Source organism: Mustelus asterias, chromosome 15 (genome assembly GCF_964213995.1).
Source record: "Mustelus asterias chromosome 15, sMusAst1.hap1.1, whole genome shotgun sequence".
In the NCBI taxonomy this organism is placed as follows: Eukaryota; Metazoa; Chordata; class Chondrichthyes; order Carcharhiniformes; family Triakidae; genus Mustelus; species Mustelus asterias.
In genome coordinates this window covers 17339075-17360368 of record NC_135815.1, presented here as the reverse complement: position 1 = coordinate 17360368, position 21294 = coordinate 17339075, and the positions used below count along the sequence as shown (strand labels likewise).

Here is a 21294-nt window from a genome sequence, read left to right as displayed (position 1 = left end):
GACCAGAACTGGACGCAGTACTCCAAATGTGGCCTAACCAGCGTTCTATACAGCTGCATCATCAGACTCCAGCTTTTATACTCTATACCCCGTCCTATAAAGGCAAGCATACCATATGCCTTCTTCACCACCTGTGTTGCCACCTTCAAGGATTTGTGGACTTGCACACCTAGGTCCCTCTGTGTTTCTATACTCCTGATGACTCTGCCATTTATTGTATAACTTCTCCCTACATTATTTCTTCCAAAATGCATCACTTCGCATTTATCCGGATTAAACCCCATCTGCCACCTCTCCGCCCAATTTTCCAGCCTATCTATATCCTGCTGTATTGCCCGACAATGCTCTTCGCTATCCGCAAGTCCAGCCATCTTCGTGTCATCCGCAAACTTGCTGATTACACCAGTTACACCTTGTATGTATTTTGACAGGAAAATGAAGAGAGGCAGCACAAAATAAAGGGTACAATTCTAAAGGAGACCCAGGAGTAGAAGGACATGAGGTATATGTCCACAAATCATTGAAGGTGGCAAGTTGAGAAAGCGGTTAATAAAGTACATTGGATCCTCGACTTATGCAAAAGCAAGGACGTTATGGCAAACCTTTATTAGTTCAGACTCAACTGGAATGTCGTGATCAATTCTAGGCACTGTACTTCAAGAAAAACGTGAAGGCATTGGAGAAGATGCAGAACAAGAATCTATTCAAGGATGAGGGGTTTCAGTTACATGGATAAATTGGAAATGTTTTTGCCAGGTTCAAACTAAAGACCTTTCACAAGAGAAGCGAATGTGATAACCACTACACTACAAAGACTTTTTTTTCCCCCTGGAATCCCAGAGCATTGCCCTAGGTTTGTGGTTTACCAGTTCAGTGACCTATATCACTTAAAGTGGCTGGGACTGTTCTCCTTAGAGAAGATTAAGAGGAGATTTGATTCAGGTGCACAAAATAATTAAGGGTCTGGACAGAGTAGATAGGGAGAAACTATTCCCATTGGCGATTGGCAAAAGAAGAGCAAAATGAGGAAACATATTCTTACCCAATGACTTGTTAGGATCTAGAATGCAATGCTCAAGCCTGTGGTTACTAAAAGGATTGCTAAAAGGAATTGAATGATTATCTGAAGAAAAAAATATTGCAGAGCTACTGGGAAAAGGTTGGGATTCCATGATTGTAATAATAAGATTCACATAAATTTAAAAACAACTTTTTTTTCCATTCCCATATGATTTTACTCCCGAGTTGCTCCAGATTAATATTTAATTCCCGGAGATTCCAGGACAACTCTGGAAGGTTGAGCACCCACCCGTACAGATTACAGACCAAATACTTGGACATTTCTACTCGTAAATCTCTAACCTGTTCCACTCCTGACCAAAGGTCATCGACCTGACACGTTAATTGTTTTTCTTTTCTCCATCTCTCCCCCACAGATACTACCCTGACCCGCTGAGCATTTTCAAATGTGAAGTGCCTCTTTTTTTTCTCTCTTCGTCGCGGAAGATTTTAATTGCACTGCTTAACCACTTCTACAACTGCCGTCCGTCCACCCTCCCTCGAGGAGGAGGACGACGGGGGCGCGCGCTTCCGCTAACCGCCACCTTTGCTCGAGCTGCATGACGTCAGCGTTACCCACTAGCAAGATGGCGGCGGCGGCGGCAGCTTCATCGCCGTGTGCTTTGCCTTCGTTTGTCAGCGCGGGATTTCACCCGGTCAGTCTCTCGCGAGGCTTCCTTCCCCCACCCCCCGGTCCTCTGCTGCGGCATTATGGGCGGACGTTGGGAACTGAGAAAGGTCTGAGAGACTGGACTTTTCGGGATGATGATAGCGGCTAAGGTTACCCGCTTCTGTTGCAGGAATTTCGGGAAAAGGGTAAGGAGAAAGCGCCGATCCTGATCCCAACGTGCCTGAAGCATTTTAAGTCTCTGTGTGCCTGAGCAGATTTCCACTCCATCTGACGAAGGAGCAGGGCTCCGAAAGCTAATGGCATTTGCTACCAAATAAACCAGTTGCACTTTAACCTGGTGTTGTTAAAACTCTTGCTGCATTTTAAGAAGCACATATAGGGTTAATGTGGTACTGAGTACAGTACTGCCCACAGTAAGAACACACGACTCGCACCCAGGGTTAATCTACAATTGGGCATGTGTAGCAACAAGTATGGGAGACAACAACTAGCTTGTACCTTTTTTATTGTATGTTTGTAAATGGTCCCAAACTATTGTCTTGTTTTAAATTGGTACTTCATCCACTTATCAGGTGTATTTTACATGAGGTAGAATAAATGAACGCTGCCCAGATCTCGGTCAGTTAAACCACATTTGTTTTTGGTAGTACTTTCGTCCTTTTAATTTACTACCTGATTCAAATGATGTATAACTGTGGCCTGTTGGAATGCCAGACATGCACAAACATATACAGTTACACAAAACTGTTATTAGAGAAAATATTAGTACACTTACAGGCATCTGGTTTTTTTTGTTACAGGTGGGTTATGAATGGGTATTTTGTATCAAATATCACTGCTGTGTGTAGCAACACGAATGAATTTGTCCATTGCCAAGTTCATGATGTCACAGCAACGATGCATATATACAAAGATCTTTATTTGTAAAATAAAGGATTAAGTAATACCTTGGAGGGAGTGCAGAGAAGGTTCACCAGGTTGATACCAGAGATGAGGGGTGTTGATTATGAGGAGAGACTGAGCCGATTGGGTTTGTACTCGTTGGAATTTAGAAGGCTGAGGGGGGATCTTAGAGACCTATAAGATAATGAAGGGGTTGGATAGGGTAGAGGTGGAGAGATTCTTTCCACTTAGAAAGGAAACTAGAACTAGAGGGCACAGCCTCAAAATAAAGGGGGGTCAGTTTAGGACAGAGTTGAGGAGGAACAACTTCTCTCAGAGGGTGGTGAATCTCTGGAATTCTCTGCCCACTGAAGTGGTGGAGGCTACCTCGTTGAATATGTTTAAATCACGGATAGATGGATTCCTGATCGGTAAGGGAATTAGGGGTTATAGGGATCAGGCGGGTAAGTGGAACTGATCCACTTCAGATCAGCCATGATCTTATTGAATGGCGGGGCAGGCTCGAGGGGCTAGATGGCCTACTCCTGTTCCTATTTCTTATGTTCTTATTATGTTCTCCGATTAATCCAGTTCATTGTTAAAGTCTTTCTGAAATCTTTTAAAAATAGATCAGCAAAATCTTGTAAGATAATCTATTTTCTCTTACCTGCTACCTACACAATACAAGTAGCCATGATGTGGAGATGGGCATTGGACTGGGGTAGGCACAGTAAGAAGTCTCACAACACCAGGTTAAAGTCCAACAGGTTTATTTGGTATGACAAGCTTTTGGAGCACTGCTCCTTCATCAGACTCACCTGTTGGACTTTAACCTGGTGTTGTGAGACGTCTTACTGTACTGTAATACAAGGATAGTGCGGTAGGGTGGGTGTTGGTTACAGTTTGATAAGTCTGAAGAAGTCTTCAGAGTTGCATGTAGGTTAACTAAGTTTTTATTGATTCTTAGGACTATTTACAAATATACAATAAAGGGTTCAAGCTAGGAGTTGTCTTCATGCTTGCTGATGCACACGGCCTTACCTTAACCCATCTGGTGAAGTAGTCCACCACAATAAGGAATGCTTTGCTTTTGAAGACAAACAGGTCAATGCTCAGCCTCTCCCATGGCCTGGTAAAGAATTGTGTGAGGCAGTTTCCCCTCTCCGTCCGAAGATGTGCAGGTTAGATGGATTGACTGTGCTAAATTGCCCCTTAGTGTTCAAAGATGTGTAGGTTAGGGGATTAGCAGGGGTGAGCTGGGGAAAAATACTCTGTCGGAGAGTCAGTGTAGACTCGATGGTCTGAATGGCCTCCTTCTGCACTGTAGGGATTCTATGATTCAAAAGTTCAATCAGGGTTTTATTACTCGGCTATTAATTTAAACACCTTCCAAGCATTCCAGTTTAATGAGACAAACAAGAACAGGAGCCGACTCTTCATTCAACAATCTCCCTTTATTTCACACTTTAGGTGCCAATTTAAACAGTTGGGACTCTTTAACTCTTTTGCAGAACCTTTAACTCTTTTGCTGAACCTCAACTCTTAACTGAACATTAACTTAATTGTTTAACTGAAAATAGACACTACTGGGTTTTAGGAAAAAACCTGGCCAGAAGTAGTCCCGATGTAGAATCTATCCTCGTGGTCTTCTCTGAAGAAGTTCCTTCAGGGCACTCTTCTTACGATGGTGGATCTCTATAGAGTTGTCGCTAGAAACAAAGGACTGCATGTTTTTTATCTACAAATTCTTTCACTTGTTTCCAGAAGATTATCTGTCATCCAGCCAATTGTGTAACCATAAACCGATCACATGGCTCAAACAGCCAGTTGAATTATTTGTAAACGACGCCATTATGTTTGGTTCAGATTGCATGTCTTTCACACAAAGCCAATAAAATTCGATTGAAAGTAAACAACTTCCCGTATTTGGTCATCATAGGAAGCTTCAGATCACCATTCCCAGACCAGGTCCTGAGTGAGAGTAACTTTACAACTGCATCTGGTTTTAATTATAAGTTGACCAAAAATCCCAGCATGCTTAATTCTCAGCCAGGATAACCCTTTAAAGCCACTATTGTTGTTAAAATCATTGTCGTAGTTGTTCTTTCTCCATCTACACTTTCATCCAATGGGGACATGAAATGTACTTCTCCAGCTATGGCTATATTAACCCAAGTCAGATCGGTGTTAATAAGGATCGTTTTGGGACTGGGACCATCCTAGAACACCATGCAGTTTGAACAAAGAACAAAGAACAATACAGCACAGGAACAGGCCCTTTGGCCCTCCAAGCCCGCGCCGCTCCCCGGTCCAGGATTGAATCCTGAATCCAGGATCCCCGCCCAATTTTCCAGCCTATCTACATACCAATATCCTATCCACCGAGCTGTCCCTCACAGCTACGATGCTTTGTTCATTACAACCTATTAACTCACCCCCACCCCCCCATTCCAGACCATGTGATCTCCAGGGAGAGGCGAAAACCCAGAGTGAAAAACCCCAGGGCCAATATGGGGAAAAAAAATCTGGGAAATTCCTCTCCGACCCCCTGAGGCGATCGAAACGAGTCCAGGAGATCACAATGGCCCCGATCGGAAAATGCTTCCCAACCCTAGTCATTTCCACTTCCACGAACACCATATGAATTCCCTGCCCCCGAGACAGGTTCCCAACTATCCGCAGTCTCACTCTGTACTGGCACCAGCAAGATGATCATAGAATGAAGCCTTGAAACGAGAAACCAGGAACAATTAGCCCGCGCCGCTCCCTTGTCCAAACTAGACCACTCTTTTGTATCCCTCCATTCCCACTCCGTTCATATACCTGTCTAGATAAGTCTTAAACGTTCCCAGTGTGTCCGCCTCCACCACCTTGCCCGGCAACACATTCCAGGCCCCCACGACCCTCTGTGTGAAATATGTCCTTCTGATATCTGTGTTAAACCTCCCCCCCCCTTCACCTTGAACCTATGACCCCTCGTGAACGTCACCACCGACCCGGGGAAAAGCTTCCCACCGTTCACCCTATCTATGCCTTTCATAATTTTATACACCTCTATTAAGTCTCCCCTCATCCTCCGTCTTTCCAAGGAGAACAACCCCAGTTTCCCCAATCTCTCCTCATAACCAAGCCCCTCCATACCAGGCAACATCCTGGTAAACCTCCTCTGTACTCTCTCCAAAGCCTCCACGTCCTTCTGGTAGTGTGGCGACCAGAACTGGACGCAGTATTCCAAATGCGGCCGAACCAACGTTCTATACATCTGCAACATCAGACCCCAACTTTTATACTCTATGCCCCGTCCTATAAAGGCAAGCATGCCATATGCCTTCTTCACCACCTTCTCCACCTGTGACGTCACCTTCAAAGATCTGTGGACTTGCACACCCAGGTCCCTCTGCGTCTCTACACCCTTTATGGTTCTTCCATTTATCGTGTAGCTCCTCCCTACATTATTCCCACCAAAATGCATCACTTCGCATTTATCAGGATTGAACTCCATCTGCCATTTCCTTGCCCAAATTTCCAGCCTATCTATATCCTTCTGTAGCCTCTGACAATGTTCCTCACTATCTGCAAGTCCTGCCAGTTTTGTGTCGTCCGCAAACTTACTGATCACCCCAGTTACTCCTTCTTCCAGATCATTTATATAAATCACAAACAGCAGAGGTCCCAATACAGAGCCCTGCGGTACACCACTAGTCACAGGCCTCCAGCCGGAAAAAGACCCTTCCACTACCACCCTCTGTCTTCTATGACCAAGCCAGTTCTCCACCCATCTAGCCACCTCCCCCTTTATCCCATGGGATCCAACCTTTTTCACTAGCCTACCATGAGGGACTTTGTCAAATGCTTTACTAAAGTCCATATAGACAACATCCACGGCCCTTCCTTCGTCAACCATTTTGGTCTCTTCTTCAAAAAACACCACCAGGTTCGTGAGGCATGACCTCCCTCTCACAAAACCATGTTGACTATCGTTAATGAGTTTATTCCTTTCTAAATGCGCATACATCCTATCTTTAAGAATCTTCTCCAACAACTTCCCCACCACGGACGTCAAGCTCAACGGCCTATAATTACCCGGGTTATCCTTCCTACCCTTCTTAAATAACGGGACCACATTGGCTATCCTCCAATCCTCTGGGACCTCACCTGTTGTGAGACTCGAAATGACTCCCATGTTTGTCATCTCGCCCAGATGCAGCTGCATGTGTTTCATGAGTGGTTAGGGAATTCTTGTTTGGTGTGAATAGACACACAAGTTTAGCACCCTTGCTGTGTCATACGTAGGGTTAACTAAGTCTTTATTCTTATGACCATTTACCAAAAACAGTGAAGTGTACAAGCCATGAGTTGTCTCCATACTTGCTGATGCACATAGCCCTGACCATAGACTGTAGATTAACCGTGGGTGCGGGTCATGTGCCACATTAATCCTATATGTGCCAGATTTTTCTACTACACCTCCCCCAATCCACCTAACCTGCACATCTTTGGAAACTGGATTCTGAAAAATGAAGCAAACCTATGTTTGAGGTTTTGATTGTTGTTTATCTTGTGTCTTATGAATCAAAAGTAACACAACATCCAAATGAATAAAGACAGAGTCTAATGGGATAATATGATTTGATTCTGATTTGATTTATTATTATTGTCACATGTATTAGCATACAGTGAAAAGTATTGTTTCTTGCGCGCTATATAGACAGAGCATACCGTTCATAGAGAAGGAAATGAGCGAGTGCAGAATGTAGTGTTACAGTCATAGCTAGGCTGTAGAGAAACATAAACTTAATGCGAGGTAGGTCCATTCAAAAGTCTGACGGCAGCAGGGAAGAAGCTGTTCTTGAGTCAGTTGGTTTGTGACCTCAGGCTTTTGTACCTTTTTCCCGATGGAAGATGGTGGAAGAGAGAATGTCTGGTGTGTGTGGGGTCCTTAATTATGCTGAATGCTTTGCTGAGGCAGCGGAATGTGTAGACAGAGTCAATGGATGGGAGGCTGGTTTGCGTGATGGATTGGGCTACATTCACGACCCTTTGTAGTTTCTTGCAGCCTTGGGCAGAGCAGGAGCCATACCAAGCTGTGATGCGACTAGAAATAATACTTTCTATGGTGCATCTGTAAAAGTTGGTGGAAGTCGTAGCTGACATGCCAAATTTCCTTAGTCTTCGAGAAAGTAGTGTGCTTTCATTACTTTAATTAAAATGCTTTCTTTCCCTCTTGAAATAGCTTGTGTCAACTCTCTCTGGAGGAAACGAATTGCCATCCAATCTCCATCTCCAAGCAAACTTAATTGAGATAGAGAAAAAAGGTATGCTATTGAACATTGTTTTGTTTAATGAAACATCTAAGCGCTGGAATCCCACCCCACAGTTTGTATGAATATTCTGATATCTGATTCTTCTTTTATTCAGCTGATATGGTGAAAATTGAAAACATACAAACAAGGAATACGAGCAGTGGAATGGCATAGCATTCATCTATCCTACTAATTTTATATAAATTATCAGCATGGTGGCACAGTGGTTAACATTGCTGCCTCACAGCACTAGGGACCCGAGTTCGATTCCCAGCTTGGGTCACTGTCTGTGTGGAGTCTGCACGTTCAAGCCATGCTAAATTGTCCCTCAGTGTACTCGAACAGGCGCCGGAGTGTGGCGACTAGAGGATTTTCACAGTAACTTCATTGCAGTGTTAATGTAAGCCTACTTGTGACTCATAAATGAACTTTAACTTTAAAACTTCAATGCACTATCACTGCCTGCTTTGTAGTAATCCTCTGGTAAAGAAATTAGACTCTATTTTGCTACATATTATAAATAGCCAGTAGTTTTGATCAGTTTATCTGAGGGTGATAAAATTACTAGCTGGTCCTAATCAGCGTCTCAAAGTTATTTTTTCCAATTTAAGTTGTAGCTGTTGTATTTGATTTTAAAAATAAGTCTGTAAATACAGTTATCATCTATAGCTTACAGAGAGTTCCATAGGGAGAGGGGGGGGGGGTGTGCGTGGTGGTATGCAGAATGTGGAATCAAGGCCACAATCAGATCAGCCATGATCTTATTGAATAATGGAGCAGGCTTGAAGGGCCCAATGGCCTACTGCTCCTCATTTATATGTTCATATGTTAGTTCATGTAGAAAGAAAATCAGGTCTACTGAATGCAAATTCATAAAATCTGTCAACATCCTGGGAGTTATCACTGACCAAAAATATAACTGGACCAGCCGTATAAGTACTATGGTTACTAAAGAAGGCCAGAGGCTGGGAATTCTGTGGTGAAGAACTCACCTCCTGACTGCCCAAAGCCTGTCCACTATCTCCAGGGCACAAGTCAGGAATGTGATGGAATACTCTCCCTTGCCTGGATGAGTGCAACTCCAACAACGCTCAAGCTTGGCCCTATGCAGGAAAAATCAGGCCACTTGATTGGCACCCCATCCATCACCTTAAACATTCACTCCCAACATCAATAGTTTTCAGTCGGGGTGCCACAAGAACTGTTGAAGTGTGCCATGAAATTTTATAGAAAAGTAATGAAAATCAACGTAAACCAAACATTGTTTCATCTTAAACAATATTCAATCCAACCAAAATTACAACTCTTAAAACTTGTGAAAATTAATTAACAAATACTTTAAAAGTGAGGTATCAGTCTTTCGATTCTAAAACGTGAACTTTCTAAATGCAGGTGGTCATAGGGTGAAATTAAGATGACATGGTAGTTTTTACTAGTCACCATAGAAATCATGCAATGGCGTTCGCACACTTTATTGATAGTAAAACAAGGCAAAACAAGCTAACAGACTCAGCAAAATTGAGCATGTTTACATTTCTTTGCCGGATCTTTTTTATGTCCCCTGATCGAAGAAGAAATGGAGAGGTTTGTTGTTAAGAGGCGATACTGTTGCTTTTCAATTGTTGATCTGAACCCCAAGAAAGAAAACCAAGAAATGTTCAGAGACAGTGTAATGAGATCTTTGGATTTTCATGGTAGGAGATGCCACGTGCTCCTTACCTGAGTGTCCCATCTGCAGAGAAAAGTCGGCAAACACTGCAATGGTAATATGAAATCCATAACGCAAAAAGGCAAAATTCAGACAACTGAACTGAGTACTGTGTGTGGAACAGATTTAGGGCTACTAATAGTTAGTTAGAAATAGTTGAGGGGCAGATTTTGAAAATGTCTGCTTGCTGTCAAAGACTTTGATGGATTTGAAACATTAATAGATTTGATCTTTATTTGGCTTGCTGTACGCACAATGTTGCAAATCTCTCTGTAAGAGTATATGTAATGTTTATGAACAATCGATTTAGCTGAAAAAAAGTGGATGTGCCGTGGAATTGTTTGTCTCATTGAAATGTGCCATGATGCTGAAAAGGTTGGGAACCACTGCACCACTGATACCCAGTTGCAGCAGTGTTGACCATTGACAAGATGTATTGCAGGAACTTGCCAAGGCTCTTTTGACAGCACGTTCCATGCCTTTGACCTCTAACACCTTAAGGGGAGGTGGTGGTATAAGTGGTATTGTCACTGAACTAGTAATCCAGTAACAATGAAACCATTGCAAATTGTCTTAAAAATCTACTTGGTTCACTAATGTCCCTTTAAGGAAGGAAGTCATCCTTACTTTGTCTGGCCTCCATGTGACTCCAGATCCACAGGAATGTGGCTTACAGTTCAAGAGTCCAGCCAGCGATGCCCACATCCCATGGATGAATAAAAAAACAAAAGAGGACAAGGGCATCAGATGTATGGGAGCACCATCACCTGTAAGCTCCAAGCCCCATACCATCCTGACTTGGCACTATATCACCTCGCTATTCCTTCACTGCCTCCGTTCTTAACATAACTTCCTAACACACACACACACTGTGAATGTATCTACACCATATACTCACCTCCACCTTCTCAAGGGCAATTAGGGAAGAAACATAAATGCTTGTCTTCCCAGTGACACCCATATCCCTTGAATGAATACACTTAAAAATGGTACTAGAAGGTTAGTAATAAAATGACCAATAAAGTTGGCAAGTGGAAGAGGAAAACGACCAAAGCCAAGAGTCTCCTTATTGTTCTAGGGAATTCTGATTTCAGTAGCTGCATCCAAGGTTGTAAGGTCCATTGTGAACTTTACAATTGGGCATATAGTGTTCAGCCTGAGGTAGAGTGTACTTTTAGATTTACGGTTTTTAATGGACTTGAAGCAATATAATCTTCTCACAGCATAGTTTTAATTGGTAACATTGTACTTCTGAACAAGTAAGGTCAATTTTATTATTACAGTAGCATTCATAATCTGATTAATATATTTCAGGACTGCCCCCAATTGAATCTGGATTGCCTATTTTGAGTAAGTGTGAAATAGCTGTTCCTTCACATCTGAAACCCAGGCAGGCTTGGCTAGAGTCTTTGCGGGGTTATACTGATGACAAGCTAGGCATCATTGATTTGCATCCTGATGTTTTTGCAGTACCTCCAAGGTAATGTTATCACTACATTTTAAGAGCTGAGATATTTGGATTTGTTAATTTAAGCTTGTCTTCATGTTGTTCCATCACCTTTCCTGACTGCCTTAAAAGTAAATGCTAATTGTTATTATATTAGTTTGGCAATATATAATCAGCTTGTTTCTTTATGTATTTGCACAAATTATACTATATAGTTGTACAATTTGTATTTCTACAAATAAATATAAAAACAAGTGGAGACATAAGTTTATTGAATAATGCTGCTGAATTCACAAATTAGTCCCTGTGCAAGGTATAATTTAATATACTAACTGGTGGATCACCTGTAGCACAGCTGATGGTGAATCTAGAGGAAATGCTGTTTTATGTTCTGTCAGGTATAATATATTATAAGGACAAGTGATTTATGGCAACTAAATTATTGAAATATATTATTATTAAGTATTAAATACTTTTACTATGATAGCAATGTTGCAGATAGCATTTTGGGCACACAGCATGTACTCGCAAAACCAGGCCCTTTGCAACGTGGGATATGGAGAAAGAGGCAAGCAATTGGTTCGGTCATAGGAGAAGTTGCAGCCAGTGGTACTCAAGCCATCTTGGGAAGAGGAAAAGAGGCTCAGTAGTGTGAGAAGCATCAAGGAGCCATTGGCAACACATTTGGTTTTAATAAACCTGAGAAGGTGGCACTTTGGAGAGCAGTGCCACAGCCTGAATAGGGAGGTAGAAGAAGATGAGTATAATGCATGCTAAGTTTAAGTGTGATGAGATATGACAGAAATCTGATGCCGGAAGCCAATGTGACATTTGCAAGAGGTGCAAAGTATACACAAGTCTTTTACCGTCCAATCAGCAGATCTCTCGTGGCATTACTCATGGTGATTTGGATAATATACTGTATCTTCATTACCTTGGTGATTTTGTAGCATCCAGAAAAATGCAAGTTTAAAAAGCTGTTTAAAATTACTAAAATTTTAAAAAGGCTCTTAGTTTACTAAGATGCCACAAGTGAATATTTTCTATTTGTCTATTATCATAAATCATATAGTTCTCTATGATCAAAATCTCCACAGCACTTGCAACATTGTGAAATGGAAGTTTTACAAAAAGCTGAAATATCTCTTGAAAGTTATCATGATAAAGTTTAATTTGCAGAGATAAACATAAGTTAAAATTATGTGTTTATATACAAAGTATTTACTAAGGATTCAGTTGGAGGGAATGTATGACATGGAAGAAGAGAGTTGTTTCATTCATTCTCAGGATGTGGGCATTGCTGGCAAGCAAAGTTCCCTGTTAAAGTTGCTTGTACCAATTTAGATTGGTTGTGTGGCCTGGTTTCCTCTGCAGTCCAATGTTCCCTTTAAGATGTACACATGTTGGCAATCTTAAAGGAACCACGCCATGAGTGCAACAGATTGTGTGTACAGCAAAGAGAAATTAAAGAAAAGGTTACTGAGAAGGCCATTGTTTATTGCTCATCTCTATTTGTCCTTCGTGATGGTGGGGGCCTTCTTGAACAACTGCAGTCTATGTGGTTAAAGTGCTCTTACGATGATGTTAGTGAGGGAACTCTAGGATTTTGACAATAATGAAGGAATGGCGATACAAGATCCAGTTCAGATGATGTGTGACACTGCTCCCATGCACCTGCTGCTCATATCTTTCTTGGTGGTGGAGGTGCTGTCAAGGAAATTGCCCCTGTGCAACTTGTGGACAGAATACACTGGTATGGTATACTGATGTGGAATAGGTGAAGGTTTAGACTTGATGAGATGCCAGTGAAGTAGTTGTTTTGTCCTTGGGGGTCAAAAATAGACCAAGATTTTGATGTAATTGTCAGCTGCTTGAAATGCATTTCTTGAAGAAATTGTTGCACTTCTTATCCATCATAGTACTGTACTTATGTTGACCAATATGATGTATTTACAATTGTTACTTTAGAAAACAAATGTAAATAATTCATTTTATTTTTACTTTTCAACAGAATTGATATTCTACATGAAGTTGCAATTTGGCAGAAAAACTTTAAAAGAATTGTAAGTCCATTTCTTTTGCTTGTTTAGAATGCAGGCTATTCAGTTCACAACTAGGTTCATTCTCAAGTTCATAACCTAGGAACAGGAGTAGGTCATCTATGCCCCCTTTAATCTGTCCACCATATAATTAGTTCAAGGCTTAATTGTATCTTAATATTGTTTACTGCTCTTGCCTTATATCCACTGAAACTCTTTTTAAAAAAAATTCTATCTTAGTTTGAGAATTTCCACTGATGCAGAATCCACAGCCCTTTGTGGGAGTGGGGGAGGGGTGGTGGTTCCAGATTTCCAGTATCCTAGAGGAAATAATTTCTTTGCTCCTATCAAAGCATAATTCTAAACACTTTGCTTGCATTCCCCAGAATTTAGAATCTAAGTTTAAGCAAACTGTCCTTATAATTTAACACTGTAACATAGTTCAGGACTGCAAAAATACTGAGAGATGGAAAACGTGGTTTAATTCAGTTCTTTTGCCAAATTTGTAGAGCCATGCTAAGGTGAAGACGCGAGCTGAAGTGCGAGGTGGAGGTAGGAAGCCATGGAAACAGAAAGGAAGTGGCAGGGCACGCCATGGCAGCATCCGGTCACCAATATGGAGAGGAGGTGATCTAATATCCCATCACTTATAAGCACCTATAATCATTTCAGTAATTGTGTTTATTTAACTTTCTATCCATGCCCACTTTGGGGGAAGATTTTTTCTGTTTTCCTATATCACAAAATGATAAATATATCAAGTACTTATTTCATTCTAAAGAACAAGCAGTAGAAAACTTTTTCCCTCTTTCAATTATTCTTCCACACTATGATAAGACACATTTTAATCTGCAGATGCTTTCTTTGATAATTTTAATTAATAGGCAAGATAGGGAAACATGGAGTTCGGGGTAACATCAGCATGGATAGAGGATTGGTTATTGGATAGGAAACGTAGAGTTGCCATAAATTTAACTTTTTAAAGTTGGCATGGAATGAATAGAGGAGTGCTGCAAGGATCAATGTTGGGGTCTCAGCTATTTGAAATCTGTATTAATGACTTGGATGAAGTAAGATATCTAAATTTGCTGACGATATCAAGCTAGGCTGGTGATACCAAGCTAGGTGGAAAGGTAACCTTTGAGGAGGACACTGATACTGCAAAGAAATATAGAAAGGTTCAGTGAGTGGGCAACAAAATGGCAGATGGAGTATAATGTAGCATAGTGAAGTTATTCACTTTGGTCATAAGAATAGAAAAGCAGAATATTTTTTTTAAAAGAGTTAAGTTTTTAAGTGTTGATGCTCAAAGAAACTTGGGTATGCTTGTACAAAGTTACCAAAGTTAGCATGCAATTAAGATGACAAATGACATATTGACCTTTATTGTAAAGGAATTGGAATACAGGAATAAATAAGTCTTGCTGCAATTGTACAGGGTTTTGATGAGACCACATCTGGAATACTCTGCTGCTTTGGTGTTTTGGTCTCCAAATTTAATACTTGCATTGGAGGTGGTACAGCAAAGTTTCACTTAATTGGTCACTGACGGGAGGAGATTGTCCTGTGGTTACAGGCAGAGTAATTTGGGCCTTTTTTGGAGATTAGAGGAATGAGAGACAATCTAGTTGAAACGTACAAAATTCTGAAGGGTCTTAATAGTTGAGAGATTATTTCCACTGTTTAGGGAATCTAAACAGTCTCAGGATAAGGAACCAATCTTTTAGTACTGGTGTGTGGATGATCTATCATTGAATTAAGGCTGGGATAGACAGAGTTTTGAATGGTCTGACAGCATCTGTGGAGTGAAAAAGAGTAAATGTTTTAAGTCCAATATGAACTTGTTCTGAAGAAAACTTGTATTGGACTCGAAACATTAACTCTGTTTCTCTCTGCACAGATTCTGCGAGACCGACTGAGCTTTTCCAGTACTTTGTTATTATAATAGATCTCCAGCTTCGGCAGTATTTTGTTCTGTTGGACAACAGTGGGAGTATTTTGGACAGACCTTTTGTGTGTCAGGGAAGTAAGGGATATGGAGAGCAGGGAGCACAGTGAAATTGGAATAGGCTCAACAGACCATGTAACCTACTGTTCTATTTCTTGAGTTCATTTTGAATTCCAGGAACCAGCCGGAGCGATAGAGTCCCTAGTACATTGGGAAACAAGATTCCGCAGGGACCGTTCTCTATGATACACCCCGGTCCACTCCTCCATCACACCCAACACCTCAACCCCTACCCACGGCACCTTCCCATGCAATCATAGAAGGTGCAACACCTGCTCCTTTACCTCCTTCTTGCCCACCATTCCAGGTCCTAAATACCCCTTTCACATGAAGCAGCGCTTCACATGCACCTCCTTCAATTTGGTCTATTGCATTTGCTGCTCCCAATGTGGCCTACTCTACATCGGAGAGACCAAACACAAACTGGGTGACTGCTTTACTGAACACCTTCAGCCTGTCCACAAGCAGGACCCAGACCTTCCTGTTGCTTGCCACTTCAAACACCATCCTGCTGTCTTGCCCACATGTCTGTCCTTGGCCTTTTGCAATGTTCTAGTGAACCCCAACGCAAACTGGAGGAACAGCACCTCATCATCCGATTGGGCACTTTACAGCCTTCCGGACTGAGACTCGAAACGTTGGTTCTATTCTCTCTCCACAGATACTGTCAGACCTGCTGAGATTTTCCAGCATTTTCTGTTTTTGTTGCCCTAGAATATTGTACGGGCTAACCACATTCCTATTCTTTTGCAATAGCTGCATTCTTTTTAGTCTTTTCCAATAAAACCCTTTTAATTAAATAACTATCTAATAAACTGTCAGAGAAACTGTTTTTATTGATTAGGGAAAGTTCTGAAACTTCCAGTAATATTGTAATAAAATGGATAAAATAAAGCAGAATCATAGGCAACACAGGAGATGTTATTTGGATTTTTGCAGAGCAATCTAGAACATATTCTACTGTCTTCCTATTCCCATGTCTCTGCTTTTAATATTTATTCACTGTTCTCTTAGAAGTTGTCTTTTTTGAAATATTAGGAAACCTGAGCAATGCTCATAGAACATATATACATAAAAAGTAATGCTTCTTACAATGATAGAATAAGGTAATTTTCAGTTCAACAGAAATTTTAATTAATAATTGAACTGTGGAAGAAGAATGGGGAAAGGTTTCCTCTGTTTGCTATCTATAGTGAAATAATTGATGGAAACCAGTTTGGAGGGAGAACACTCAGCAAAATACAAGTTGGACAAAGATTGTCAAGCATCAAAGAAATTATTTTGTTTTATAGGTGGTATTGCCCATGGTCCTCGAGGGCCAACTAGTTATTATTATATGTTGCCCATGAAAGTCCGTGTTATGGGTTTGAAAGTGGCTCTCACTATGAAGCTTGCTCAGGTAAGCACTAGTCTGTACTCTTTCAAACTGATTTGTAAACGTTATCTACTTAATTTCATTTTTTGGCATCTCCAAACCCAGAGCTTTCTCACTTGTGACCACTAGATGGCATATCTGATCAAGGCAATTTTATTAATTGATTCAAAGGCAAAATGCTACAGGTGCTGATAATCTGAAATAAAAACAGAAAATGTTGTAAATACTCAGAAGGTTAGGTAGCATCTGTGGAGAGAAAGTTCTGATGAAAAGTCATTATCATCAAGCCAGAAGGTTAACTGTTTCTCTCCACAGGTAAGCATTTTCTTCATTTAATTATCATGTGGAAGCTACTAGGTGAAGTGCCTTTCGATAGGTAAGCTTTTTCAGTTCTTTACTCTACCATTCCCGATTAGTTGAAGTGCTATTACATAGGCTTTACGGCATAGAACATTACTGCGCAGTACAGGCCCTTCGGCCTTCGATGTTGCGCCGACCTGTGAAACCAATCTAAAGCCCATCTAACCTACACTATTCCAATATCATCCATATGTTTATCCAATGACCCTTTAAATGCCCTTAATGTTGGCGAGTCCACTACTGTTGCAGGCAGGGCATTCCACGCCCTTACTACTGAGTAAAGAACCTATCTCTGACACCTGTCCTATATCTATCACCCCTCAATTTAAAGCTATGTCCCCTCATGCTAGCCATCACCATCCGAGGAAAAAGGCTTACACTGTCCACCCTATCTAATCCTCTGATCATCTTGTATGCCTCTATTAAGTCACCTCTTAACCTTCTTCTCTCTAACGAAAACAGCCTCAAGTCACTCAGCCTTTCCTCATAAGACCTTCCCACCATACCAGGCAACATCCTGGTAAATCTCCTCTGCACCCTTTCCAATGCTTCCACATCCTTCCTATAATGCGGCGACCAGAACTGTACGCAATACTCCAAGTGCGGCCGCACCAGAGTTTTGTACAGCTACAACATGACATCATGGCTCCGAAACTCAATACCCCTACCAATAAAAGCTAACACACTGTACGCCTTCTTAACAACCCTATCAACCTGGGTGCCAACTTTCAGGGATCTATGCACATGGACACCGAGATCTCACTGCTCATCCACACTACCAAGTATCTTACCATTAGCCCAGTACTCTGTATTCTTGTTACTCCTTCCAAAGTGAATCACCTCACACTTTTCCGCATTGAACTCCATTTGCCACCTCTCAGCCCAGCTCTGCAGCTTATCTATGTCCCTCTGTAACCTGCAACATCCTTCCGCACTATCCACAACTCCACCGACTTTAGTGTTATCTGCAAATTTACTAACCCAGCCTTCTACACCCTCATCCAGGTCATTTATAAAAATGACAAACAGCAGTGGCCCCAAAAGAGATCCTTGTGGTACACCACTAGTAACTGAACTCCAGGATGAATATTTCCCATCAACCACCACCCCCTGTCTTCTTACAGCTAGCCAATTTCTGATCCAAACCGCAAAATCACCCTCAATCCCATGCCTCTGTATTTTCTGCAATAGCCTACCGTGGGGAACCTTATCAAACACTTTACTGAAATCTATATACACCACATCAACTGCTTTACCCTCATCCACCTCTTTGGTCACCTTCTCAAAGAACTCAATAAGGTTTGTGAGGCACGACCTACCTTTCACAAAACCGTATTGACTATCCCTAATCAAATTGTTCCTTTCTAGATGATTATAAATCCTATCTTTTATAATCCTTTCCAAAACTTTGCCCACTACAGAAGTAAGGCTCACTGGTCTATAATTACCAGGGTTGTCTCTACTCCCCTTCTTGAACAAGGGGACAACATTTGCTATCCTCCAGTCTTCTGGCACTATTCCTGTAGACAATGACGACATAAAGATCAAAGCCAAAGGCTCTGCAATCTCCTCCCTAGCTTCCCAGAGAATCCTAGGATAAATCCCATCCAGCCCCAGGGGACTTATCTATTTTCACACTTTCCAGAATTGCTAACACCTCCTCCTTATGAACCTCAATCCCATCTAGTCTAATAGCCTGTATCTCAGTATTCTCTTCGACAACATTGTCTCTTTCCTGTGTGAATACTGATGAAAAATATTCATTTAGCGCTTCTCCTATCTCTTCGGACTCCATGCACAACTTCCCACTACTGTCCTTGACTGGCCCTAATCTCACCCTAGTCATTCTTTTATTCCTGACATACCTATAGAAAGCTTTAGGGTTTTCCTTGATCCTACCTGCCAAAGACTTCTCATGTCCCCTCCTGGCTCTTCAGGTCCTTCCTGGCTAACTTGTAACTCTCAAGCACCCTAACTGAGCCTTCATGTCTCATCTTTACATAAGTCTCCTTCTTCCTCTTCACAAGAGATTCAATTTCTTTAGTAAACCGCGGTTCCCTTGCTCAACCACTTCCTCCCTGCCTGACAGGTACATACTGATCAAGGACACGCAGTAGCTGTCCTTGAACAAGCTCCACATTTCAATTGTGCCCATCCCCTGCAGATTTCTTCCCCATCCTATGCATCCTAAATCTCGCCTAATCACATCATAATTTCCTTTCCCCCAGCTTTAACACTTGCCCTGCGGTATATACCTATCCCTTTCCATCACTAAAGTAAACGTAACCGAATTGTGGTCACTATCACCAAAGTGCTCACCTACCTCCAAATCTAACACCTGGCCTGGATTATTACCCAGTACCAAATCCAATGTGGCCTCGCCTCTTGTTGGCCTATCTACATACTGTGTCAGGAAACCCTCCTGCACACATTGGACAAAAACTGACCCATCTAAAGTACTCGAACTATTGTGTTTCCAGTCAATATTTGTAAAGTTAAAGTCCCCCATAACAACTACCCTGTTACTTTTGCTCCTATCCAGAATCATCTTTGCAATCCTTTTCTCTACATCTCTGGAACTTTTTGGAGACCTATAGAAAACTCCCAACAGGGTGACCTCTCCTTTCCTGTTTCTAACTTCAGCCCATACTACCTCAGTAGACGAGTCCTCATCAAACGTCCTTTCTGCCACCGTAATACTGTCCTTGACTAACAATGCCACACCTCCCCCTCTTTTACCATCTTCCCTGATCTTACTGAAACATCTAAACCCCGGAACCTGCAACAACCATTCCTGTCCCTGCTCTATCCATGTCTCCGAAATGGCCACAACATCGAAGTCCCAGGTACCAACCTATGCTGCAAGTTCACCCACCTTATTCCGGATGCTCCTGGCGTTGAAGTAGACACACTTCAAACCACCTTCCTGCCTGCCGGTACACTCCTGCGACTTTGAAACCTCATTCATGACCTCACCACTCTCATCCTTCTGTACACTGGAGCAACAATTCAGGTTCCCATCCCCCTCTCGAATTAGTTTAAACCCTCCCAAAGAGCATTAGCATTAGGTCCCACCTACCCCAGAATGAGCCCAATTATCCAGGTATCTGAATCCTTCCCTCCTGCACCATTCCTGTAGCCACGTGTTCAACTGTTCTCTCTCCCTATTCCTCTCCTCGCTAGTACTTGGCACGGGTAACAAACCAGAGATAACAACTCTATTTGTTCTAGCTCTAAGCTTCCACCCTAACTCCCTGAATTTCTGCCTTACATCCCCATCTCTTTTCCTACCTATGTCGTTGGTGCCTATGTGGACCACAACTTGGTGCTGGTCCCCTTCCCTTTTAAGGATCTCGAAAACACGATCCGAGACATCACAGACCCTGGCACCTGGGAGGCAACACACCAACCGCGAGTGTCTCTCGCTCCCACAGAATCTCCTATCTGTCCCCCTAACTATGGAGTCCCCAATAACTAATGCTCTACTCCTCCCCCCCCCCCCCCCCCCTTCTGAGCAACAGGGACAGACTCTGTGCCAGGTAAGTCATCCTCCCCAACAGTATCCAAAACGGTATACTTGTTATACAGAGGAACGGCCACAGGGGATCGCTGCACTGACTGCTTCTTATCCCTCCTAACAGTCACCCAAGTATCTTCATTCCTAGGAGTATGAACCTCCCTGCAGCATTTATCTATAACTGTCTCTGCCTCCCGAATGATCCTGAGTTCATCCAGTTCCAGCTCCAGATCCCTAACACGGTCTTCAAGGAGCTGGAATTGGGTGCACTTCCTACAGGTGTACTCAGCTGGGACACTAATGGTGTCCCTCCCCTCACCTCAAACATCCCACAGCAGGAACATTGCACTGCCTGCACTGACATCCTTGCTAACTTCCCTTACTAAGAAACGAAAGAGAAAAGAAGAGAAAAAAAAAAGCTCACCTGTTCTCACTGAGTCTTTTTTTTAGGTTAGAGGAGAGGGGAGGGTGGGAGACTCTGATGTGTAGAGTCTCGGGTTACCTCCCCGTTCAAATTTATTGGGCAAAAAACCGTCAACCTATTTCCGGTTTCTTGTTGCTCAGGAAAAAAAAAACCAAAAAACTCCGAAAAAAGTAAAAATAAATTCAGCTTATCTTATCTTCCAGTTCTGCCCTCCAAAAATCACTCCCCTCTCTGCCGGATGAATGGAAATAAGTCTGTTATAGCCGATAACCAGTCTGAATGACAAACCAGGGCAGATCTTTAATCTACAGACATACGAATTAGGAGGAAAGTAGGTAGGCACTCAGCCGCTTGAGCCTGCTTCACCATTCGATAAGATTAAAGCTCATCTGATTGTAACTTCAACCCCACATTCCTGTCTATCCCTTTGTTAACCAAGAATTAAGAGGAGGCAGTGGCCTAGTGGTAGTCACTGGACTAGTAATCCAGCAACCCAGAGTATGCTCTGGGTTCAAACCAATACTTGGTCCGTACCTTTGTA

General features: G+C 42.1%; 1 protein-coding gene across 1 annotated transcript in view; it reads left to right on the top strand.

Moving 5' to 3' along the window:
* Positions 1-1644: 1644 nt before the first annotated feature.
* Positions 1645-21294, top strand: part of mrpl4 (mitochondrial ribosomal protein L4) — a 23981-nt gene continuing 4331 nt past the window's right edge. The window contains exons 1-6 of the mRNA XM_078229582.1: positions 1645-1875; positions 7806-7887; positions 10898-11063; positions 13042-13093; positions 13579-13696; positions 16370-16476. Of these exons, the coding sequence (XP_078085708.1) occupies positions 1822-1875; positions 7806-7887; positions 10898-11063; positions 13042-13093; positions 13579-13696; positions 16370-16476 (579 nt within the window). The 5' untranslated portion in view covers positions 1645-1821. The remainder of the gene's footprint in view (positions 1876-7805; positions 7888-10897; positions 11064-13041; positions 13094-13578; positions 13697-16369; positions 16477-21294) is intronic.